Below are 26,558 nucleotides of genomic sequence, written 5' to 3'. Positions count from 1 at the left end.
ATATGGATAGCTCAAATGCAGCAACAATGCTGTCACAGAATGAGAGTTTAACGTGGTGTAACCACCAGACTACAGTGTGCCCTCCCAAGTAGTTTCTTATTTCCCCTGAAATCATATTTAAATTCAACCATTGTCCTGTCTGACACATCAGTCTTAACAGACCACATATTTACTTTTATGAGGTCCTCTTCTGCATTTGACCTGGTTCAGCTAGGGAGAGTTCCAAAAATCACTTAATTCTCTTCGCTCACATGCCTCACCGGGATGGCCAATGCCAGAATGTCACTCATCAGCATTTTCTTTGTTGTATTTAATGTTCTGCTAGTGAATTAAAGCTGAATTTGACCTTCAGTGCATAATGAATCTCTTGGGGGCCACGCTGAGGCACGGTAACAAGGCTCTTGCTGTCCAATTCCATTTTGCATCATCTGGGAGGCTTGATGAGCATCGGGCTTCCTTCCATCTGCTCTGAAAGTGAACTAGATCAGACCCCTTTACTGTTCAACTTCAGCTGTGAAAGGCTTGATCAAAAACTGCTAGCTTTTTTTTTGAATGCTAGTTTTAGAGATTATCTAGTTGGCTCTTTGTGGCCAAAGACAAACCGAAAGGCTTTACAACCATCAAGTATCTTACTATTAAGCATTACCTTAGGTGCCTCATAATTTTTGCCTTTTTTGTGGGGTATTTAACCTATTCCTAAGACCTTTGAAAAAAAGACAGAAGGTAGCACAGTTCAAGCAGATAAATCGTTAGATTTAATTTGTATTTTCTTTTAAACCTATACTGGGATTCTGTTTCAGAACTTTGACCAGAAATAATTCCCGTGTCTCAGTTATCGGCTTAACTTGTCTTTAGAGTTATAAGTGTTCATAACTGGGAAGGCTGGTCTGTGTCCAGTGTTGTTCATGTTCTTTGTCTTCCAAATGTTTCCTCAGTTCTTTCTAAGAGGAGATGGTAGTGCTGGTGTTCATTAGACAGCATGAGTTTCCTGACTGTTGATTTTTACAATGTCTTACTTTGCCTTTGAAATTTTCCCCAAGTTTCAAGGAGGTAGCTGTTATTTCAAGGTACTAAATCATGGATTTATTGAAGTGCAAATAAAAATGAATGTCTGCAACAAGGTAACTAAAAAAAACCCCTTGTATAAAGATCGGGATCAGTCACGTTGTTTTTATAGACTATGATCTGTGATTCATTTAGGTTGGAAAAGACTTTGAGATCATCAGGTCCAACTATAAACCTAACATTGCCAAATCCACCACTAAACCATGTTTCTAAGCACCACATCTACACAGCTTTTAAATACCTCCAAGGATGGTGACTCCACCACCTCCCTGGGCAGCCTGTTCCAATGCTTGGAAACCCTTTTGGTAAAGAATTTTTTCCTGGTAGCCAACCTAAACCTTCCCTGGTGCAACTTGAGGCTGTTTCCTCTTGTCCTCTCACTTGTTACTTGGGAAAAGAGACTTATCCCCACCTCGCTACAACCTCCTTTCAGGTAGTTGTAGAGAATGAGAAGTTCTCCCTTCAGCCGCCCCCTCTCCAGACTACACAACCCCAGCTCGCTCAGCTGGGTCTCACAGGACTTGTTCTCGAGACCCTTCACCAGCTTCGTTGCTTAGTTGAGATTATATTCTAATGGTTGCTGGCTTGCCATTTACGTACTGCAAGGAATTCAAAATCATTTGAGTTATACAGATAGAAGAACAGGATGAAATTAGACTTCCACCAATCAAGGATTGCTGCTAAATCCTTCGTGGTCCTTTCCTATGTTAAAAAAATTGCAGAATTTCTTTATGACCAGGACATACAAGTTAGACCTGAGTCTCTTCATGTAAGCCTGTAAAAGAACCTTGGAAGTACTTCATGTGGGTGTGATACTCAGTCTGAAGTTTCAGTGTGTCCAGTAAAAGCATATATAACCTTGTTTAATGTTGGATATATTCCGTGTTCATAAATGATTTGCCTCTAGCCACAAAAATGAGGTGGGAGTAGCAAACCAGCAACAGCGTTTAACTCTGGTAGCTGTCCTGTGTGCTCAATGCTAGGTCCCACTCCCTCAGGATTTACTGAACGGATTTGAGCAAAACTTACTCTCAACATCTAGTTCAGCCTTGTAAAGTCATCATGAACTTCAGCAAGTTTCACACATACTAGTTACTAATGTTTCTTACGAGTAGTACTGAAAAAAGTGGTTTATTCCCGTCTCTACAAATACAGTTCATGATGTAAGTTGGATTATTTTTGTTCACATCTGATATTAAACAGAATTTTAAGAGTGATGATTTTGTTTTATGTTACATTTTTAATACTTTTATTTGTCTTTTTTAGTACTAATATTTTAATAGCCATGCTGATTAGTATTTTAATTATTCTTCAATCCTAATATTTCTATGTTGGTCCTTAAGTCTTATATACAGTTCATCCGTCCTTAATCTCTTCTGAGTTCTGAAGGTTCTTACAATTTTCAATCTCCCAGTTCTATCCTTTCCTGATCTCTTTCTTCTCCTTCTCCTGCTGTACGTAATCTCCCTCCATGAGTTTCTTCTTTCCTTGAATACAGGCTAGTAATCCCTCCTCGATTACTGCAAATGTAATGACCTTGCTTTTGTACTGTGCTTTTCTCTGTGCTTGTTTTATTTAAGAACACACATTTTTTTTCAAAATTAACTATGTGCAAATTTAACCCAATTCAGTCACACTGTTTTCTAATACATGCTTGGTGTACTAATGATCTCAGTTTGTAACTTCTTCCAGAGGTTTCCCAAGACATGCTTAGTGATTTGTGAATTTTAGCATAAAGAATACGATAATTTTAAACGTAAGGTTGAAGTGTCACACACTTTAATGTATTTTCTTTAAAACTAAAAAAACACTGTGAGAAAAATCCTGAAGAGATTCAGCAACATTCGTATGAGAAGAAGCTAAAATTTTACAGAATGCTTTAGAATGTAGCTGGAGTTGTGAGAATCAAATCTGACTCTCTTTAAGAACAGACAGAAGGAACAGGAGAGACAGAGGAGTATGCCATTGCAATGACATTTTTACCCTGCCACATTTCACTGGTTTTTTTGCAGAAGACTCAGACTAAGCACTGTGAATAGTGATTTGTAGAAATAAAAAGGATTTCTAAATTCAGCAAAAATACTTAAGCATTGCAAAAGTAGAACTTGGTGACTGAAAGCTGCAGGCATCTTAAGAACTCAGCATAAATGAAGGAAAGATGTGTGAAAGCAGGCATGTATTAAGGCCTTTATCAAATGAAGTTAATTTGCAGGCTGAAGTTAGTAACTAATACATTTTGGCCAAATTATTTCTATCCATGAGTGGATAAACTTAATTTTGAAATCAGTGGGGGATGCACTCATTTATTTTACAGTTAACCATATCTAAAATATATACTACCACTGCCCTTGTCCTAGATGTTTAAAATTTCCTAGAAATCAGATTGCCTTCTTGTAAGTACAAAACTACTCTTTGAAATTACTCTTTGACCCTTTCTGGCTTTTTTTTTTTCTGAATTAGAAAGCTTGTGTCTTTCTGAAATCAGACAAGCAAATGTCAGGGCCTACTTAACTTTTTTTTTCTATGAAAAAAGCGGAATATATATTTTTGTATTGTATGTCAGCATATGCATTCTCTATGTAATTTCTAAACTTGTGGAATCTGAAAGTGTTATGAGCTACTGAAGATATCCTTCTTGTTTATGAATTAATACAGAACTTTCTGGAGTGCCAAAAGCAAGTAGTTCAGCTGTACTACTGTATCTCCATTACTGTGTGTTTCATGGTTTCAAAGGTGAACATTTGTCTCACTTTCCTGTAATGCAGATAAATTTGACTTTTCAGCTTTGTTTTGGAGGTACCCTGTGTTCTGACACCATTTAGCAATAGAATCGAGATCTTACATGTGTATATTTAGGATACTCATCTCCTGGGATACAAGTTGTTATTCAGGTAATAATTCCTTTTAAAAGTTGTAACTCAGTTAGACTTAACACTTGGCATATAGTGTGGTTGTTCATAACGGACTTTAAAAATGCAGTAAGGGGAAGAAAGATAAAGATACACTGCGTATAGACTGTAAAAAAACCCAACCAACCAAAACAAACCCCACTGATCGTTCTTTTCATGAGAAACATTTAAAATAGTGTGGTGTATTTTAGTGTGGTTCTGGAATACACTTTTTAAGTCAGTCTTCCATATCACAACATATAGTACTGGCTCATGCTACATATATCCAAATCCATATCCCATTTCTGTTACTTTAATTTACATTGCAGAGCAGTCTTGGAATATGCCAAATGAATTCCTTTTGGACAAGACTGAAATGGGAGCTGAGCGACATGGGGGCATTTAGTTCACTGTCCGTATGGAACCTGAGTCTGTGAAACAGGACTAGGGCTAGTGCGAAGTGACTCCTGAAACACGCCGTGTGAACGTCCGCGGCACCAGCTCTCTGCCTGCACATTCACACAGGGGAAGGAAGAGCCTGGTTTGTTCGTTGAAGCAACTGTGTCCAGCGTGTTGATGTGTTGGTGACAATCCTAGTAAAGAAATCTTTTTCTCAGAGTGTGCGTGGAGATGCAAGAAAGCCAAGAGCTTTAGTCTGAGGCTCTTTGCCTTCGAGCTTGTGGCAAGAACAAGGTGACAAGGCATTTGGAGTCTCTCACAGCTGTGCTCTGGAACATGATAGATAGAATTCTAAATTACTTCACGTAATCTTCTACATATGTCAAAGCAAGGAAGCCCTTTGAGGCTCACGGATTCCAAGTAATTCAAAGATTGGTATGTTTCCCCCCGCTTCCCCTGCCCTTAATACAGGATTCCAAAGAAAAGTAATGTATGGCTGAAATAACTGACTTCACATTTACAGCCCTTTGTACCTATAAAGCAAAAACTTCAAATACTTGTTAGTCTTGGCTTCTGCAGTGAATTTCCTTTACTACATCTCTTTATTTCTACTGTATGTATTTACAAGTTATTATCAAAGCTCTCAAACTTGCCCAAAGACTAAGCAACTTTTTAAAAAATTCAAATCCACCTATAAACTCTTGAAATTTCCATGGCACCTATTAAAGTTCATCCTCATTTAGTTTCAACAGAAGGAAATAAACTTGTTCTCTAAGTTGGAGTCTAGTTATAGCCTTGGTTTCTTGATAGTCAAACTGGTAAGCAAACTGGGGATTAATCAAGAGTCGTGCTGCTTGTAAATATTGAAGAAGAAAAATGTTATTCAAGTGGGCAGTTACTTTATTTTTCACTAATTGTGTTAAAAATAGTGGATTAAATGTGCTTCAGGTACTTTTGATAATAATCATTTACCAATACAGACATACCATTTTTTACAAGGGCAGGCTTCTGGTCCTGTGATGATCTTGAATACATTGCTCTTGCTGGTGACACAGGTTAACATCTCTGCCTTTTCCTTCATGTGGAAGATGAGCTGCTCAGAAGATTAATTGAATAATGCCAGTGAGGCATTTAGAAGATGTCAGAACATTATGAAAATAAGGTTTATTCCACCTGTCCTTGGAAAAAATCTAAGGAGACCTTTGACAAATAATTATTTGCACTTCTGATTTTTTCATAATTTTATAGAAAATTTTGGAATGAGTAAAGTAGTCTTTATGTACCTTGAGATGTATTTTATGGCGTTTTCACCATTAGTGAAAACTTCTATTTCATGTTATGAGAAAGCAGCTTCTTAATGACTAACTGTCTAACCAGGTTAGCTTGCATGATAAATCAAAACAGCAAGGTTCATTAGCCTTCGTGATGCTTTGGAATACATAAATTATGGAAGTTATTAGTATGTTCTGCATACAGTGATTGCGAAGTTATATTAAAATACACTTTTTCAGTGCAGTCAAAGTTAAGCAGTTAATTAGTCAAGTTTAAGAGGTGCTGAAGTTAAATTATTCTGTGTTTGCTTGTGTTAATGAAAATCATCATCTTCACTATTTTCAGCAAAAAAGCTTCATGTAAAGCTCCAGTTTCAATTTTTCAGTACTGGCTCATGCAGAAAGATTCTTTCCATACATAAATACTATATTATTCAGTGTATGTGGGGGTGGAGTTGAGTGGCATCAATAATAGCATCCTACCCTTAACAGATCTCACCTCTTGAGATGTGACTTTCATTCTCGACTAATGAATATATTGTTTTCTTAGTAGCTGTGAAAAATCAGACTAACCAGCAGATCACATAGCCTTCTATCACCCTTTGAAAATTCTTCAAGAAACAAGTGAAATCGTAGTTGATGCTTGTTTAAATAGTTGTGGAAATCCTAAGCCAGCAGATTTCAGTACTGTGTGGGCAAATTGAAGGTGTCTGTATTATATAGAGCTGTCTTTCCCTTCCGCAGAAAGGCAGTAACATCAGAGGTACAACATAATGTCCCATATGCATCTCTTTCTAGCAAAATCTGTTTTGTGCGTATGTTGGTTTTCATCCTAATATGTTTCTGTCCTTTTAAAATACTTTCTTGATCCTTGTAATTTAGTAGCCTTTCTTTCAGTGTATGTGTATTCGAATCATACGATTAATTCTAACACACTTGTTCCATCAGCTGTTCTTCCATATTAATGCTGAATTGGTAAAGATGGTGATATTGCCCTAATTTTTACCCCCAGAAGTTCATACAATATGTACTCCTAAGAGCTTTCATATGAAAATATTCAAGTATGTTGTACTGAAATATTTAATAGACTTTAAGATATGAATCTTTAAGACTCCATATTTGTTTTAAGAAATAAATAAGATTATATTTATGTTAAGATTTTAATTCTTTTGAAAACAAAGCAAAACCTTGGAAATGTTTTTCATTACAGAATCAGAATATTATGCTTAATGCTAGGCACACTGTCTTACTTGTAAATTCCCTGAGATGCATCTGAAAATCAAAACAGACAGCAAAAAAGAGCTGTTGTGATTTACACAACGAAAGAACTGATTTTGACTACTAAGTAAACATTTTGGATTTATTTCTATATTTTTGTGTTTCCTTAAACGTTACTAAAATATCTTAATGTTTTGAGTAGTTTTGTAATTTATGATTTAGCTAAATTCTCTTTTGGAAATAGTGTGGAACCAAATGCAAGTATTTGTGTTCTGCTAACATTGACTAGCAGAGGAATGGAGGTAGGTTTTGCCTATTTATTCAAGGAAGGAGAGAGATGTTTGATTTGATACTGACAAAATGCAGGTGTGTGTGGCTTTCTGAAGCGCTTGTGACTCCTGGTTTGACTCACAAGTTGGTTTGACTTGCTAAAGACATCGTAAGGTCAAGAAGGAAGGTTTGGTGGTGAACATGAGTATCAGACGCCAGTCAAGATTTTTTTTTTCTTCTGTCATGTTTGAGGTTGTAGTTAGTGACAGGTAATACACTTAGAAAATTATAGTGACTTCCATACATTTTAATTATTAGAGGTGAACCATTCCAAGAAATGTTTTAGCTTCTGAGTAAAACCAAACACAAATACTCGATGTTGGCTTCACATTTAATTTTGAGTATCCAGTAACTCAAATGAAAAGCTAAGAAAACTTGGATATATTACTTGTATTTTTTAAATAAACAATATAGATCTATTTTCTGGAATGAAGTGGTATTTCTGGTTCTGGGAAGCTAGTGTATTGTCTTTCTCCACTCAAAATTGGAGAACCGGTTCTTTATGAAATGGTGTTTCTGTATCTGAAAAAATGGAGCACATTTTTGAATTAACTTTGAATTACTCGTCCTTTCATTGTGTTAAAAATAAAATTTGCATCTATGTAATTGACCAAATTCAAATGGCTAACAGTGTAATTTGTGTTAGCTGGAAGTTAAACAACCTGGTCACATAACATCCCTAAACTGCTCTTCTGTTAACGTGGTAACTTCTTAGGTCCCCCTTCCCTTCTGTGACCAGGCATTCTTTTGGGGGACACAATGAAGATCTGTCTGGAATGTGTGGAGAAATTTCAAGAGTTTTTATAGTTTTCTGATACCTGTCTTAATTATTTTTTTTTCTAGCCGCCTGCTAATGCTGTTGCAATATTTTAGAAGAAATATTTATACATTGTGGCATATTTAGCTGCTGCCCTTGTAGGGAGAAGTCACAGTTTTATTATACAAAATCCCCACAGTTACTGACTGGGTTGGTAATTGCTTTCGTCTAGTTTTATTTGTAGCATTATCACTGACTTCTGTCTTTCAGAGGAAGAACTTGTTTCCAAATAGATTCTTTATTTTTATCAGTAGTTTTCCCACCTCTATCTTAATTGCTTAATGTTTATGCATCATCCTGAAGTGTGAAATGCTGTGACAATTGATGGCTTTATGAATTCTTTCAGCAGTCTTCTATTCAATATGTTCTCATTTTGTTGTAGGTACAAATTGCAACCAAGATGGTAGGTTTGAAAGCGGGGGTACGGTTCAAAACTTCTGCCATAGGAGAATCTGTAATACCTGCCAGTCAAGTTCATTAAGTTATGTTGTTATAGCAACTGGTTAGCTTCTTTGAAATTTAAAATATCTTGCATCAAATAATTAGTCCTGCTTAATTGTATTTTATTGCAAAAGAGGCAAGTAATTAAAGGGTTCTTGCAATGGCTGTGGGGCCAGAAAGGGTCAGAAACTACTTGTAATTGGAATATATTTTGTGAATATAAATTAATAGGTCTAATAATCTTCATTCCCCAGGATCCAAAAAAGTATCTGGCATATTAAAATTGCTGTTGCTTGCTCAAAAACATTAATGGATAAAAATTAGCTCTTGGCCCCACTCTTTTTTTTTCCTCCTTTGTCTTGTCCTGTCAGCATTAGAAGCCTGGAGCACGTGTGATGTATTTAGAGCTTCCCTGATGTGATGTCCACATAGACAGATGGCCCAATAACATCTGTTTTGGCCTTTTCATTGTGCTTCTCTGTATTTTGATGGTCAGTCATGTGGTGCTGCAGGTTCTTTTGGTTTTCCTCCTAGTTAGGTCCTCTGCATGGAACCTCTGAGCATTTGATCAAAGATAGCAGTCATCACAGTCCACAAATGGAGAGCTTTGGTGGGGGGAAAAGATTACTAACATAATATTTGGGATTTCAAGTCAGAATTGCCAAAGCAGTGAGAAAAACTAGTTCAACCGATCCTAGTTATGGACTCGGCGGTTATTGAAAAGCCAAGAACCTGCATTTTTTTCATGGTCTGAGGAAGTAATTTTTATATCTCTTTAAGACTTCTGGATTTGATTGACCAGCCATTTTTGATGCTGAGTACAGGATCCATCATCCAGCAGTAATAGTTCTTTGCTTAAAGAGAAAACTGTGCCATCCTGAAGGGGGTGAGGGAAATAAAAGAGCTGCTGAAGTGGTGCAATAGCTGCGTTGTGGACTGCAATGTGTGTAAAGCAGTACTGAGGTTTATTGCAATAGCTGCAATGGAAAAGGAAAGAGGAACAGAGGACAGCCCTCCACCTTATCTAAAAGTAAGCACAGTTAAAATATACCCAGCCAAAGCCCTACCAGTCCTGAACATAGGTCAGTCAGTCTGTCGGTGACGGCAGGTGGAACTTTTTCATCTAATCCAAGCACTATTCTCCACGTTACTCATGTTCTTGCATAGTAGGGCTTTGCAGTTCTACAGTTGACAGACCCATCTGTTTCTCTTCATCTCCCAGCTTTGCTATCATCCTCTTTTTATGTTTTCTTTACTTCACAAGGGCATTCATACCTAGCTCTGTGCGTAGGACTACATGTAGCAGGAGCTTGTGATAATTAGGTATGTGGGGCACAGGGCATTATTCCCAGGTAGCACCTCTGCCATATGGTTTTGAAATGGCTCTTTGCAAAGCGAAGTAAAGCTTTACTTCCCCCTCAGGCCTGCCTTAAGGTAGAAAAGTTGACTTATTTGTGGCAATGAACCTATTCCCTATCTTGCCAGATTAATTCATTGGAATATTTTTTTTTAAATTAAAACAAATGCTTTTCTTGAGCCTTTGAAAAAAGCAATGTTCTCTGATGAAAGCAGAAGAAAAAAGGGAAATTACAACCTTTTTTCCCCAACAGTTGTTTCTAGATTGTGCTTTTAAAAAAAAAACAACAAGACTGTATCATCATTCTACACCCTATCAGTCTTTTCCGACTTACACTTTTAGTAATTGATGCCTTGCAGGATTTTTTGCTTTGGGCTTTCTGGATTTGCCTTCTGTTACATGCATATCATAGTGTTTGTTAATATTTAAGTTGGTTTTGTTAATATTTAACTTGTTTAGGTTTACAGTTACGGAGTGTTTAAAGGACATTCTTCTATTAATTACACAGCTGTAGTGGTGATTACTCTGTGTGTTGGATGACTTGTATAGGGAATTCAAAGTGATAGTATTTTGAAACTGTTATTGCAATTTAATATATTTGCATGTGGAACCACTTAAGATACATAAATGCCCTACTGGTTTACCCTTATCAGTGTACTAGGATAAATTGTGTGTGAATTTGCTCAAATATTTGCAAAAAGCAAATTTCTGTCATTCAAAGACAGCTAAAAGATTTATTTTCTAACTTCCCCAGATGTTAACAAAGCTTTAGAATGTACAGTGATCCCGCCTATGGCGTGAGTATAATTCCCATTTACACTCTTCCTCTAAATCAACTATTTCTTCAGCAAACCAAAGTTCCTTTGTATACAGAGTGCTGTATATCTGGTAGAGGGCTATAGTTACGGTTAATGCAAAAGGTATTGCTGTTTAATTTAAATATTAAAAAAAATTATATACATACCTGTTAGAGGCAAAATAGTATTGCATTTTGAGGTCTTCCAGTTAATACAAGGGGAAAAAATGTGGTGGCCATCATTTTGTCCCTTGATTTGCACTCCAAGCATTGCCATTTGATTTAAGTAACAGTTCTTTTGGAAGTAATTTCGAATATATATATGTATGTTGGTTTTTGCTTTAAAATTTAGTCTTAACCTTAACAAATTTTACCAGCTGGCACAGATATGTTTGTTCAGCAGAAACCAAACAGATAAAAATATGCAAATATTTGTTGGAGTTACAGCAAAGATACGGAAGACATTCAGCTGTTTTTTCAGGATGAGAAGTGCTAGGCTTTTCCTTAAAACTGAACACTACCAAATGAATATGTATTAGTTTAACTAAGTATCAAGAGATTTAAAATTGGTGTTCCCAAGTATTTACTTAACTGCCGTGATGATTTCTTAAAAAGGCATAAATCTCTACTCTCATTGTGTAACATATAGTGTATTACATCATAGGCCATCTTCAATTCAATTCATGCCTAAAATGGAGGAATTATATGCCACCCAGATTATTCTAAAGCATGTTAAAAATGTACTAACACTGTGAGATTTGCATTATTTATGAGAGATTAATAGTCATTTGCATGAATTTGTCATCATTCTATCTTTTCAAAAAATAAAGGCTGAAAGTCTTATATTAGTTCTATTGGTGTAAATCCAGAATAAATCTCTATAACTGTGACTAAAACACGGTCAACTGAGAAGAGAAAAACCCTCTGCCAAGTATAAAAAATTAACTTGAAAGTCAGCAGAAATGTTCTTTGTTCTTCGCTTAACTTGGTCCCAAAATATGGAAAAGCATATATAGTCCATAGCTTCATAGGACACTGGAGGTCTGCAGAAAATCTGCCATAGATTTTCCTTTAGTGTATTTTCCTTCTTTAGTTATAATCCTCCAGTCAGGGATTGAATTTATGATCTCTTTCATATGAAGGCAAAATTATCTGCTGTATTGCGCTTGCTCATTTAAATCTATTACTGTGCATCTGTAACTACTTCATGCCAAAAAACTATCCCTGAACTGTGTTTCTTTGGTCTTCTAGAAAGTGTTTGGTGGTCAGGTCTTCAGAGGTTGAACTTGAGACATGACAGGTGATAATTACAAGACATGGGGTAGCTTGGAAATATTTTTCTGCTTTGTGAGAGCTAGGTTGAAATACTGAAATTTAATTGACATGCCAGCTAAAGTAAAAATTGGAACAAACCCCTGAAAATTATCAAAAACTATGTGTGTGATAACCTGGAAGTCCTATTTTAGTCAGATTATCAGCATGAGAATTTAGCAGGTTAACCTCAGAGGCAGGAGCAAAACTTACTGTGTTTTGCTCTTTGCTACCTCGGGAAGTCAGAGAATACTGCAATATGCTTCCATTTAGGAACATAACCTGAAATAGATTTTGAATGCATTAGTTTTAAGAGACCATGGGTAACATTTATCAGAAAACTGGAGCAGCACAGTAAGATACATAAAGCTTGAGTAACTCTGTAATTTCATAGCTACTTTTAGATAGTTTATCACAATTGCTTTTATGGAATTGAATTTATTTTTTGTAAGGAATTACTTAAATACCATTATTTCAATAAGTATTCTTGCATTATGAAAGCATTTACTACCTAGTTTTCAAGTGAAAAGAAACAGGTACAAGTAAATGGTGGATATTTTGTCCTTGTTCGTCATAGCAGCATTGAAAATTACAGTCCTAGGGCTCTGGTACCTGGGAGTATGGCAGTGTCCTGGATGGAGGAAATAATACCATGAATTAATTTGTTGGGCTGACATTAAGGCCATTCTCAAAGGCATTTATTTGTTGCATTCAACAGGTTGCTTGGAATTTCAAGGGTCTGCAGCGGAGCTGCACAAGGCAGTGCTGAATGCAACCTTCCTGCTTCTTGGACCGTTCTTCCTGCAGTGTATGCTGAAATGCAGGGCCGCAGCAGCAGAGGCTGCCTTCAAGAGATTGGAAGGATACGGATATTCCCAGTGCTTTGAAGGGAGAGGGCTGTTCAACAATTAGGTCACTTCTATGGTTTAGCATTTTGTTTCAACTTGCTTTCACAGGTCACCTTTTACTGACCTGTGAGTAATGAGGTCGTGTGACTGATGAGGCCAGGGAGAAGCAGGCAGAAATACTGGTAGTGGAAGCTGCAGGCATGATACGAATGTCAGCAAAGGAATCTGAACACTCTTCTGAGGCTACTTGCAAGTCGAGATCTATTTCCATGCCTCATTCTCAGCATCTTGGGAAGCAGGTGGGATCCAAAGAGCAGTCACCGTCCTTAGGCTGAGTCTCCTGCTGCAGTTAGTTTTGTTCGTCACCTGAAGTTCTGGTTCTTGGAGACACACACTGCTGCTGTCTGGCCTAAACTAGTTCTGTTTCTGGGGAGAGGACAAAGCCAGTATTTCTCTCCTAAGGCTGTTGCTGACCTGGGTCAGTTTTACATCCCGAGTCCTTCAGCCTGCAAGTTAAGTGCTCTCTCTGCCTGACTAGAGAAGATCACCTGGGAGCTATGCTGCTAGCAGATCTTCCCCTTCAGCATCCTTCTCCTGTCCTTGGTGCTTCTCCCATCCCGCTGCTTGCACCCAACAGATGTGCGCTTTTATTCTCCTTTGCTACCAAGAGTAACCTTTCAGAAACTGTGCCCGGCATGGGGCTTGGCCCCTGCCCATCTGTCTCAGCCAGGACCACTTAGTAACCCTATGGAAAACAGCAGGCTGGAGCACCTACACACCTCCCGGCAGCTGCAAAGGTGGTCCTCCAGTACCCCAGACCCAGGTCAGACAGGGCTGAGGTTGGGCCTTGGAAGAAGAACTGTGCTGCTCCTTTCCTGACACAGGGTGAGGGAAAGATGTTCCTGCTGGCTTTTGTGGTTGATACATCTGGTGGGTGACACTGCTGCTGACCTTGTGTTTGTATTGGGATGGTTTTAATTCAGGAACAGTTGAAAGGAGATGCAGCAAGCATCTGGAAGAGTTAGCAGTGATGTTCACTGGCATTAAGGTCACCTGACCTTTTAGGCAAGGATGGAAGAGAAATGTGACTTTTTTAATATCTGCCTTTTTTAATGAAGTAGACATGGAAGAATTAAGAATATCCAAGTAGGTGACTCAGCACTCAACCTTCATTTTCATAGCTGGAGTGGGTTCAGTTTCATCTCCAGTACACTGAATTAAGATCAACTCGTATCTGACCAGGCTCCAAATCCAGTATACAATAGTTTTCGTAGCTAATCTTTGTAGCATGTATACCTGTTTTGTATATTTTGAGCAAGAGGAAAGTCTGGAAAGCTTTTTTGATGTATGTAAAAAACCTCACAAACCCAACAAACCCAACCTGACGTGCAACAGAACCAGCAGAGTTAGAGTTTTTGTTACCTACAGCTGAAGCTGAACAGCAGATACATTAGTGTATCGGAACTTTGTTCAGCCATGCATCCAAAGATATGCAGCCTCACTTTTCCATGTGCATTGCCTATTATGTCAGTTCTTGGAAGAATCAAGCACAGTATTGTACTTAATGAATTTGAAAACACTTCGACCCCAGTTGAGCATTACTTAAGCATTTCAGAAAATGTACCCTTAAACTAGCAGTTTTTATCTTCAAAGATATTTCTTTTTAGGCTGAACCTGCTGATTCTTGAAACAAACCCATAGGGATAAACAAGCGTTGGTTTTCATCACGTTGAGAAGTAGTTTTAAGCAGAGAGACTATGTCTTGTCTCAGATTTTGTAGTAAAACAGATTATTGGGTGAGCTGAATTTAAACTTTTATGTTGTACAGTCTAGGAAGGACTAAAAGTTCTACCATTATATGATGATGCTAAAATCTTGCATGTGGAGATGATTTGTACCCTGGATTACGGTGGAAACTACGTTAGTATGGTAGGAGTAAGCAATACTTTCACTGCTCAGAGCATATTCTGGCATTGCACCGTAGCATCTTCTGGTATAATTATTCTGAAACAGCATTGTTAGTCTGAGGCTTGTCCCGAAAAAGTGTGGTTATCCATGACTACAGGGAGGCATCTAGAAAGATTTCAGTTTGATACAGATCTCCACGTTCTGTCCTTTTTTTTTTTTTTTCCCCATATGCCACAAAAGATCCAGATTACAAATGCTATCCAGAGATAGGAAAGTAAAGAAACGAGGGGTACCCCATGTATATATGTATGCAGAGATCTGATGAAGCAAATGAACAACAACAAAAAAGAAAGTAAGAAAGCTGTGATTGTCTCTTTTTTCAAAATGGGGAGGTTCTACTTAAATGTTACAGCCTGCAAGAAAGTTAGGTACTTTACTGGCAAAGTCTTTTTTGCTGAGTATTCTCCATCATGCTTTTTTTATTCTAATACTTTTATGTTAGTAAAAATGAGATATTCTACTTTTTCCTGGTATCATAACAAATAATGGAAACATTACATTGATTTTAAAATAAAGTATAAAATCATTGCAGCATTTTAATAACTAAGTACAGATTATATGATTTGACATAAAATGGTATACTAAATAGTGCTGTTGACACATCTACATATTTTGTTGAAATTGTCTTTTCATTAGTAATGTATAGTAATGTTTTCAGCTCTTACGCAGGACAATTTGCATGCATGCAGACATTTCGTATCTCACAAAATAGCACTTGGCTTTTGATTGACCCTGCTAGGAATAACTGCATTGTGCTGGTTCAATCGAACCCTTGAACTGCCATTTTCCTAGGTAGTGTAAACAAGCTATATTGTAGGATTTAGGCAGTATAGAACAGGTCAATCAACTTGGTAATCAGCAGAGACAGCATGCAGTACTGTGTGTGTTTGTATAAATAATGGTGGGGTTATCAGGCCATGTGGACCAGCAAACCTCTGTGGTGCAATGTTTTAATAACTGAGGTATAGTGTTTCCTTATACTCTTTAGGGATGATGGTCATTGGTGTGTCCTGTAGGTTTTCTATTAGGTTTAACATATCTGTGGTTTGTGTTGGTGATGGTGGATGATATAAATTTGCAGGAAAATCAGTTTGTTTTCACAATTTTCTGCATTTTAGAGCTGCAAAATGTAGTCTGGCAATCTGTTTTAAAGGAGGCTTTTCAAGTTGTCCCTGATTTATGGCAGATATAGTTGTGAACATTTTCAATTATGAAATAGGAAGTGTGAGAGAGGGGAGGATCAAATTAATATCAACTTCCAAATTATTAAATTATTTATATTAGACTGTTTTACACATCTACTATTTTTGCTCTTTTGTACTTAATTTCAACTTAGAACTGGGAGAAGGGTGATTCTTGCTTAGAAGTGAGCACATAGGGAGAGCTTTTTCTGATGTAGTTCATAACCGAAGTGAGTTAGAAAAAATGTTAACCTTGAGGTGACCTGTTTCCTAATTTGAGAGAGAATGTTGTTCCTCTTTGTTTGCCCAGTAGCATGACTACTTGGTATTATTTCTGTGATGAATACCAAAGACAATATTTTTGTTGAATAGTCATGTTTTTTAAAGTGTGCAAAGGCAATCAAGACCAAATGAAGATACATTTTTATCAAAGTCTTCAAATTGACCAATACATGGAGTTTATAAAAAAAACTATTAAAAAATAATCATCTGTGGAACCTCTAGCCTCTAGCTCCTAGTCAAACTAAACTTTTTTTCGTATGACTGAACTATGACTAGTTACTTGAGCTAGTCCATAACGGTATGCTTTATTTCATTCTGTTCTCTTGTGCTTTTTTGTTTATGTGAGCTTATCTGAATCTTGCTTTTTCTTCTAGCACAGTAAACTCTTCTGCCATTAACATGTCTTCTGCCTGACAGGAGGGTGCCCTTCGGCCAGAGCAGAGAGAGAAGCCCAGATGATACAGCAGGCTTTTAAAGGCAATGAACTCATTCATGACAACAAGAGCTGCTGAAACCAGCCCCCACTATAAATAGTGACCTGTCATGTGCTAGATTGGATAAATTGGAAAGAAAAAAATCTGTCTAACTGAACAAACACAAGCGAAAAGATTGCCTCATACTTCAGCTGGAAAGTTGAGTCTTGGCAATGGTCAGGAACAACAAAGATTTCTGATAGAAAGTATGCAAAGTTGATGCATGTGAACAAGAAGTAACTTAGGAAACAGTTGCTTTCATGAATAATTTGCACTGGGAAAAAAAAGTTCACATTATGTAGTCCCAGGTGTCTTGAAAAATAGGACAGCAGCACAAAAGACAATAAAAATCTGTATCATTACAAAATAAAATGAAGCTGCTGAACAGCGGTGTGTTATTGAAGGTATACAGATATGCAAACCTTCTGCCTCAATCTAGTTATGTTTCTGTTGCCTGAGAAATATTTATTGGCATAGAAATAAAGATCTAGTTTTCTTTAAGGAGATTTTCATATGTTCCTCTCATATCTGTCAGTTTGAGTCAAAACCTTAAATATATTAACGTTCCCACCTTTTCCTGCCTTGTGTGTGATTAATTCTATTCTTGAATCAATATCTGACTGCAACTTTGTTTTCTTTTTCGTAGAGAACCCCCAGTTTGGTTATTTTGAGAAGAGTTAGCATGCACTGGAGTACTTTCAGCTGTACTTGCAGTTCCCTGGGGTAATTTGCCAGCGTACCATTGTGTACACTCTCAGATGGGGCGCTTTTTTCAATAAAGCCTCTGTGAAGTTAAATGAGAATAAGGAGCACTATTAACATGTAAACCCGCATGCATGGAAATACTGTAACGTTTGTGCTGTCTTCTGTAGCCATTGTAAGGGACTGAAAGATTTTGATGCTTGCTGTTTCCCTGGGACAAGAGCAAGAAGAGGACACTTCTAAAAAGCTTGCTGTCATCTTCTGTGTCTCCAGAGTTCTATAAAATAGGAATACTTGGCTGCCTTTCAACAGTTGTGTCCACTAAAGTATTATTGTTTCTGAATTACTTTGAGAATGCTAAACAAGGTGCACTTTTGAAGAGCCCAGAGTAGTGACAGAAATGTTGCTGAGGTTCTGCTTGTTTTCATTGGGCTGGTGCATCATGGCTTGGCTGGTGCACCATGGCAGAAGGTAGAAGGTCAGTAGGTTTGTGTGAGATGGTGGAGAAGCACTGAAAAGTGCTGTCTGTCAAGTCAGCGATGAAGTATTGCGGCGAAATCAGTGAGAATGACTTTATAAAACTTACTGAAACCAACAAACCCACAGAGAAACTACTCTGTTGGAAACCTGTTACTATAGTAAAAATAGTACTATTGCGTTTTAAAACTGACAGAGCAAAGGTGCAGGCGACAACAGAAGGAAGATTAATAGAGAAGCATGGTGCTTGCTTATAGGTTTTTCATTTCTACGCTGCTGTTTGGATACTTCAACAGCTTTACCCAAGACACCCCACAGCAATGAAAGTGAACAGATTGGTGTCTCTCTGCAAACCATATTTAGTTTGAAGTTATTTTACATGAAATAATCTGAAGAATGTAATAGAACTACTTTTGAATAACATACCCTGCAGACAGAATAAATAAAGCTTCCAGAGTGTACTGTTTACTCAAATGCATAAGTCCTCAGAGTAAAAACTGTTTTAATGTTAGTTGGAGTGTTCTTTTGATCCTCTAGAAGATACGTGCTAGCTATGTTTCCTTGGATAACCTGTTTGCTTTTGAAAGAACATGTGGGATTTGTGTTATTAAAATCTGGATTCTTTAATGTGCAAGAAAAGAATATAGTGATACACAACTTTGCCACCTTTTAAAGTCAGAAGTTTATACTTAGATATTGTAAATATGCCGTTATTATTATTATGGAATGGTGAGAGGAGATGAGTAAAAAGGTGCTTAAGTCATCCTGATGGGACCAGTGTGGTGAAGGCTTATTTCATTGTTCAGACTATTACCCACCTTTGTTACTGCATACTATATACACACACAGACACACAGAGGCTTTTCATAAATTTATGCATGCTCACAAAAGTATTTTGAAGGCTAATATATAGAGATCGTTAAATTGCAAGGCATCTCTACCTTTTGCAAGCTGTAATTTTAGGGACTGAGTGAGAACTCTAAATCTCTATATAATCTTTTTTCTTTTGCAAATTTTATTCCTTTTCTGTTTCTGTATATTACCATTGAAGACAGCCCTTATCAAAACTCTTAGTTTCATGGTTGAATTATTTAGTAGCTTGTAGTACATTCACCAGTTTTGCAGCTTTTCTTTAGAAATGATCTTCTAAAGAGGAGAGAAGGCCAGAAAAATTCTCACTTTTAAAACCTTTTCAATTTAAAGTTTAAAAATGTCTCCAGAGTATATTGTTTCTTGACCTTTTCTCTCACCAAAAAGGAAGTAGTTTAAGAAAAGGTTAAACAGCTAAAATGTGAAATTGTCATGGTAGCTGAAATTAAACATTAAATAAAAGAGGTTTTGACTTACAGGTTACATATATATGCCCTTTGAAAAATCTTGTTTTGAAGATGGGTATTTGCCCTTTCACACGCTGTCCTGATGTACATGGAGCAGTGGGGGACTGGCCAGTCCTGTTCGGGAGACATGTACCTTTGGAGGACTGCTGTGAAAACTGTTGGGGAGGTATTTCTGTATTTTTGTTTTGCAACAGAAATCTAAACTCTTGAGCTTTAGGATACAGCTTTTTAGGTAATTTCTCTTACATTTATTAAGAGATATGGCTCCCTGAAAAGGGGGACGATGGACCCTTGCCAGTTGAGTCTAAACCAGCTGTTGCTATGCGTAGACGCTATTTATGGTCAGTGATGGAGGTGCAATTCCTGGTAGATTCAGGGTTTAATAACTGAGTTAAGTTTTTAAGAAGCACACTGAAAAGAAAATGTGTGGTATAGATTTTCAAGCTGAATAGTATTTTTTATCCTTTGACTGAATCACTCAGTTTGCCGTAGTGGAAGATAAGTGCAGTTTGCTGCAGCAGGAGCAGATGATCCTTCCTTCTGATCAGAGACCTGTCGCTTCTAGTCAGTTTGGTTTGTGTGAGAGAACCGAGGAGAGAATGGAAAGTGTTAAGAAAAGAGCATCAAAATGGGATGTGTGTTCAGTAGCGGTTTCCCTTTCACTAAAGCATTTTTCTTGAAGAGTGACTCAGGACTAGTAAAGCAAAGCACCTGAGGATTAAAAAAGTTACCCTTTGTAAATAAATCCTACTCTAAAAATTATATGTGAAGTTATATATTTTCCTAGAGTGTATATTCTTGGTGCAAAAAAGATATACTAGAGGCTTGTTTCTTTATATCCTTGGTGAAAAAGCATTATCCATGAAGATAAATACTTTCATCGGGGCGACTACAGATCATGGTTTTTACCTTAACATATTCCAGTGCCATACTATTTTTCATGTTTTGGAAGAAAAGGAACACCAGCCATAAATGCTGAGAACCTTTCTGCTGAATCCTTTATTTATTAGTTGAATGTGCAGCAAAGTGCAACAGTGTATAGGTGTAGCCATATCAGTGTTGTTTGTAGATACACATCTTTGGCAGAACTGACTGTACAGGTACTTCTTAATGTGTACATTTTGGCTTCTCATTTACTCTGCAGAATTGAATGCTTGTTTTAGTCCAACCCTGCCCAGTGGGTTTGTTATCAGGAGTATCAGAGTGATAAGAATAACAGTCGGTGTCTGTAGACCAAGAAGCGTCTTTTTTGAACAGAGGTATGGCCAGAAGTTGCAGTAAAACACTGCAGGTTTGAAGTCTTGTGTGAAAGGTGGCAGGCAGACTTCAAATCGTTTCCACTCACTTTTGTGTTATGTGGCTGTGTTTTTACTAGGTCATAATTTTTAAACTTTCAAAGGCCAGTTGTGGCAACTGAATTGATACTTCACCTGCTCCACTATTAGCAAGAATGAATGTTCTGGGGAACAAAAATATTGCTTTGGCTAAGTTAAATCAAGGCCTGTTTAAAGGAGCCAGACTGGCAGGTCTCTGTTTAATAACGAGTATTTGCAAGGTAGATGTGGAGGTGACATCTGCCTTTTGTTGCTATTCCCAGTAATCCATGCAAATTTATCATTTACACATGCTACATTGGTGCTTCATTTGAGACTTGCATCAACACTTCAGGTACTTCATCCCTGCTTGAAAACAAAACCTTGTTTCAGGCTAGGACCAGAGAAACAGCCTGACTTTCTCTGCAAATGGTCACCAGCTTCCCAGGAAATACGTGGTACAGGGCGGTGAAGCTGAGTTTTCAGCATTTAATGTACTGCTGAGGCAGCTTGGTAAAAGAATAAAGCTGGGAAGTTAGGAGCTGACGGATGAGAAGGCAAATGAATTAGTCTGGACAGGCATATAAAACCAAATGTAAACTGGGACAGTGGCAGTCGAAAGAGGGATAAATTAGAAAGAGAGGAGAGAAAACCAGCAATAAATGAGTTGAAAGGAAAAGAGTTTGGTGGGAGGTGGCAAGAAGAAGGAAGGCTGGCTGTGATTAGCTCCCTACCAGTCAATCACTTTTCCTCTTTGAAAACCTGGAGGTGCATCTAGATCTCTCGTACCCCCAGCATACCAATATCCCGTGCTTGTCTAGTTCAACATGATGGAATATTTCTCTTTCCAATTTTTTAATTTTTTTTTTTTTAAATAACTGCATATCAAATATTTGTCAAGTACTGCTTCAACGAGGAGCTAAAATGTTCAGAGTGCTTGGGTAGGCATTAGTTTGAGTCAAGTAAATGTGCAGTATGATAGAGATGCTGCAGTTTTACACGGGAACCCTTCTGCTTACGATGCACATAGTGGGATAGTGCGGAGGTAATGGGAAGTGAGGCCTGTCTGGGAGATGTTGCCTGTAAAGCTCCTGGATCTTTTTACGGGAAAAAATTGAATCATGACCGGGGCAGATGACTACAGAGGGGGAATGGATCGTTCCCAGATTAGGGCAGTGGAAAGCCTGTGTGAACAGCTCTGGTTTGTTGCTGCATCTCTTCCAGACTCTTCACAGCAACTTGTTGTCTGGTTGAAAAATGTGAAACTTGACTTACGGAAGTGTTGAGTATGCAGCTGCGATACAGGAGCCTATTGTTTTGAAGGTTGTATTTTGAATTTTTGTTGTCCTTAATACAGAGAATGTAAAAGCCAAGTTAATACGTTTCAGGTAGGTTCCCCAAAATTAATGGATAGTAGTTACAGTATTGGGCCTAATATTTCTTTTTTTCTCCCACTCAAGCTTGGTGCTAGTCTCATCAGCATAGATGTGATTTGAAGACAAACTTGTTCATTTTTGCTCTTACATACTGTGGTGCTAAAAGCCTAGAGGCAGGAGGAAGGGAAATAAATTGTCTGCCTGGCTGGGCTGTGTTCTCATTAAATGCAGTGTGTGCCTGAACAGCTTTAAAATAATCATATATATTACGTATAATAGGCTATAATAATTGTTATAATTGTTTCAAGTTGCATTTCTAATTTTAAAGCTTGCTTGTATGTTTGTTGACCACTCTTTAATTTTGTTGGGACTTTGAGCTTGTGAAATTAGGATTTCCCATCTGAAGCCACACCTTCAGGAATAAAGCTGTGTGCCAGGATGTGTTGTCTGGTACTTCTTGTCTTCTGGGCTGTAACATCTTGGTCCCATGTTCTACATGAGGGTTGTTTCCTGTCATGACTGGACTCCCGATTCTGGAATGGGGCAATGTGTTAAAAGCTATCCTTAAATTTTAAATACACAATACTAGATCTCTTTGCATATTTCTCTAGTGGAGCAACGTAAAATTTTGTGTATCTTACAAAGGAGTGGGCAGGTTCCAAGGTGTAACTTGCATTATTTGAAAAGGTGCATTGTTCCAGGGCATGTGTGTGTTGGGGAAGAGTGCAACAGCTCTGCCATGTGTTTGCTTATGTAGATGTTTAAATAGCATGCCTGGCTTGCGTTCATTTAATTTAAATACGAAATGAAAATCTTTTCTAAAACTGCTAGTAGAAGGCAACAATTTAACGATATATGAATGAGCAAGCCACAACAAAAGAGTCAAGATATTCCCTGCAATGGTGAATGTTGTAATTGTTTAGAATAATACAGAAGGAGAGAATAAATCTTTCTCAAACTAAGAAATACCAATTTTTCTATGGGTTTTTTTGAAGTATATAGTGAGGTGGAATTTCAGCACTGATGGAGGCAGGATAGTGGCTGATGGAAATCAGTTATAATATCTTTTACATAGGAGATGGAAATTTCTTATTTCATAATAAGATGATTTGAAGGCAACTTTCTCCATGCAAATCCTACCATGAGCAGAGATTTTATTGCAAGAATGAGACAACATTGTGGAAGAGATGGTTTTGATAGATGTTGCAAAATTAAACAAAGAATTTTAATGGTACCTTATGATCACCGTGTTTGCCTGTGATAGCTTTTTATAATCATGATAGAATACTGATAATGGAACTTGGAATTAAAATTCCTGATACAATCCCCAAGGGAAAAAAGGAACTGGTGGTGCTTGGCCGGTGGCCAAATAAACCCCCTAATGTTTAGTCAGGGAAGCTGGCAGCAGAATGAAGTTCAGCCTTCTTGCTGGCCAAAGATGCAGGTTAATAAGAGACAGAGGAGCATGTGATAGAGACTTTTGCTTTCTGTGACACCCGCGTGGCTTCTGTTGCTGGCAGTAGCTTGCCATCTTCTGGCTTTCTCACATGAGGCAGCAAACAGCTTTGTTTCCCTTGTGCAGTCAAAAATGCAGACACAAGGAGACACTGTCTCTACACTGAGATGATCCTGTGAGCTAGACAAGAACATGAATTTCCAACATACTAACTATTCCACACTGGTTCCCTATGCAGTTTTTTGGGGTTCAAGTAGCATTCTCTCCTCACTTTACATCCTGTAGGGATGAGGTAGGTCATTCCGTGTTCAAAGTGTCCGTGCAAGAGAAGAATGCCAAGAAGCAAGCGGTATCAAAATTTCATATGCAGAATTATTTAGCAGTAATTTTTCCTTGAAAACAAGTTTTTTTAAATTTCATTTTTAGAAGATTAACTAAACCCCTTTTATAGAACATTTTTCCTGATCATATAATGGTGGCTTATAATTAAGAATTTCATTGGTTAGCCTTGGAGCACACAATTAAGTACAGCCTAAGGATGACTTCAGTTCCTGTACTTGGGCATATAGGAACCAGACTGTAGAAATATTGAAGCACTGCCTTCATGTGCCTTTATAGATTTGTCAATTGATAAACTTAAATTAATTCATTGCTTAAAAAAAAAAAAAAAGCCTAAAAATTTGAACATAGCAAATTGTAAAGTAGCTCAGGAAATTAATTGTCAGCCAGAAGATATTTTTGATACAGTGTTCAACATCTAAGCATGGTAAAACTGATTTTTCAGAAACTTCTTCAATGTCATTTCATAACTGCTTTTTAGAAAAGTTAATTCCATATATATGTTTTTAATTTGTAGGTACATTGAAACCTTGAAGGAGCACAAACCAAAAATTGTCTGGGATGAACAAATTGCTGAACACTACTTCGAATACAAAAAGTGAGTTACATTTATTAACTTATCATTCTGCAAATATTTTTGGGCATGGCCCAGTACACAGTGAATTACCAGCTAACTATAGTATGCAACAAATTGAGCAAATGGAAATTCTGCTGTTTGTGATCTGAATATCAACACTGAACTGCAGCAGAAAAGAGTGCGTCAGGTGAGAGAAGTAAATCAGAGAAGGATTAATTAGATACCATAAGCTAAAACAATCGTTATAAGAGAAGTCTGATGAGTCATATCTTTAGAAGTTATCCTCAAAGTTATCTGCTGAGTATCAGTTAATCAGAGGCTCTGAGATTAGTACTGGGAGCAGTTGGGTGATTACCAACAGTGCGGCCAGAAATAATTCTGGGAAAAATCTGTGAAACAGGAGCCTGATTTTACAAGTCCTAGCGGTAAGGTTGGTCAGGCAACAGACTTCCACTAAACGGAATGGATTGTAAAGAAATGTCATGAGAATAATAATATCAAGTGACTTCCAGGTCAAGTTTCTAAGATGACTGAGAGCATGAAGAGGAAGAGTAATAACTTTCTTTGTCTTCCCTTTTTCCTCGTGAAATGACAAGAGGATTCCTGATGCTAGGAAGAACCTGTTTAAAACAGATTTAAAAAGAAACCCAGCAACATCTTATTAAGCCTCTGATAATTTGCTGTTTTTTATGGAAATTTACAAAAATATGGTAAAATTATACAAACGACTTCCACCTACTTCTACAAAAGTATCTTGTATATCACTCAATGCATTGTTGATGTGAAGGCACGCCACTGAAAAAAAGTAAAAGACCTTTTAGAGTACTTTAAGAAAAAAAATGTCAGAACTACTTTATTTCCCAAATACCTTCTTGGTTTAAATTTTTTAAGTTAACGAACCCTCAAAACAAAGAAACAAACAAAAAAAGCAACCCTGAAAAATGTCCTGCTGTTATCTTTTTTGTTTAATTTTAAAGTTTCTCTCAGCCAGTAATTTTCTCTGGACTTCTCAGCAACACACATTTCCTATCAGGGAAAAAAAGTAATTTACTTGTTGGTCAGAAGAGTTTCAATTTTTTTTCTGTGTCTGTATGAAAGGGCTTGTATCTGTGTTCCTTCATATTTAATTCTTTGGTATCCTGTTACAAAATTCCTTTGTGCCAAACAATTAGAAGGGGTTTTGTGTTAACTAAAGGAATAAATCAGAAGTTTTGTTTTACCGCTCTTCAACGTACAATTCAATTGGAGAGACAGTGAGCACTGGGTGAAAATTTGCTCTCAAAAAGGTAAATCTGAGGGCTGTTGGAATGGCATGCTTTTGGGACTCGTGTTTGAAACACATTTCCTAAACGTCTCCTTGCAAACTGACTGCTTGTCAGTAGTACTGCATCATTTGCTTTGAAAGCCAATTTTTGGAGATTCTTTTTTGCGGGCTTCTGGAAGGAATTCTTCATGCATAAAGCACACTGGATCTGAAAATCACTCCAAACGTCACTTGCTGTGCTGTGCTTGGCAGGCAGCCGCGTGGCTTAGCGTGTCTGCAGTGGTTGGGCTGGCTGCAGGGAGGGTTATTTAAGGGAACTTTTTTGGTTACCGCTTTGGTTTGCAAGGGTTCGGTTACACGGGATGGGGATGGAAGCCAAGCCTGAAGTATGCTTCACTGGTAAAGCATCTCATCTGGAAATCTTGCATCTCTGCAGTTGCTAAGAAATCATCATGAATCTTTAAGCAAAGCACAGCTAATGATTTTGATGTAGCACCCAGAGACTATTACAAGTAGTTACAGAAACCTGTTGTCTCTGAGTGCTTGTCCTAGTGCACTTTACAGGTGAGCGTGCATTTATGTAAGTTGGGAGATTTTAGGAGCAATTCCTACTTGGTCTGTCCACGCACTCTGCATTTCCTTCCAGTCTAACCGGTAAAACGGTGCTGTGAGACCACTTGTAACTCATCCTTCTCATTATTAGGGGTTGAAAATGCAGCCTTGGTATCTGTGCCCAGTGTGGCTTGCCCTGTCTGTATATTTTATACAGCTAGCATTTAATTGAACCTGAAAGATAGTTATTTGGGGAATTGGGGAAAATCTTTCACAGTTTTCATCTGACAACAAAATGTCTTCATCTTTTTCAGATGCGCATTTAGTAGGCGCAACTGTTTTACTATCTGACAGTTTTGTAATCCAGTTGCAACAAGATATGTCAGCGTGTTTACTTAGATCTGGTATCAGACCCTCTCTGCTGTGAGATCTCTTCTTGGATCCTCTATTTTTGCTGTCAACCTTTTTACTTCTCCTAAGAGCTGCCCTCCTTAAAGGCCGCTAGTATGGGGCACATAAG

General features: G+C 37.6%; 1 protein-coding gene across 10 annotated transcripts in view; it reads left to right on the top strand.

Moving 5' to 3' along the window:
- CHID1 (chitinase domain containing 1) overlaps positions 1-26,558 on the top strand; it is a 127,500-nt gene that overhangs the window by 98,543 nt on the left and 2,399 nt on the right. For 9 of the 10 annotated variants that reach the window (XM_055722396.1, XM_055722387.1, XM_055722388.1 and 6 more), the window contains one exon: positions 24,163-24,243. The exons of the other annotated variant lie outside the window; for it this stretch is intronic. In XM_055722396.1, coding sequence (XP_055578371.1) covers positions 24,163-24,243 — 81 coding nt within the window. The remainder of the gene's footprint in view (positions 1-24,162; positions 24,244-26,558) is intronic. 10 annotated transcript variants of the gene reach the window in all.

This window comes from Falco cherrug, chromosome 10 (genome assembly GCF_023634085.1).
Source record: "Falco cherrug isolate bFalChe1 chromosome 10, bFalChe1.pri, whole genome shotgun sequence".
In the NCBI taxonomy this organism is placed as follows: domain Eukaryota; kingdom Metazoa; phylum Chordata; class Aves; order Falconiformes; family Falconidae; genus Falco; species Falco cherrug.
This window is presented reverse-complemented; position numbering and strand designations above follow the sequence as displayed.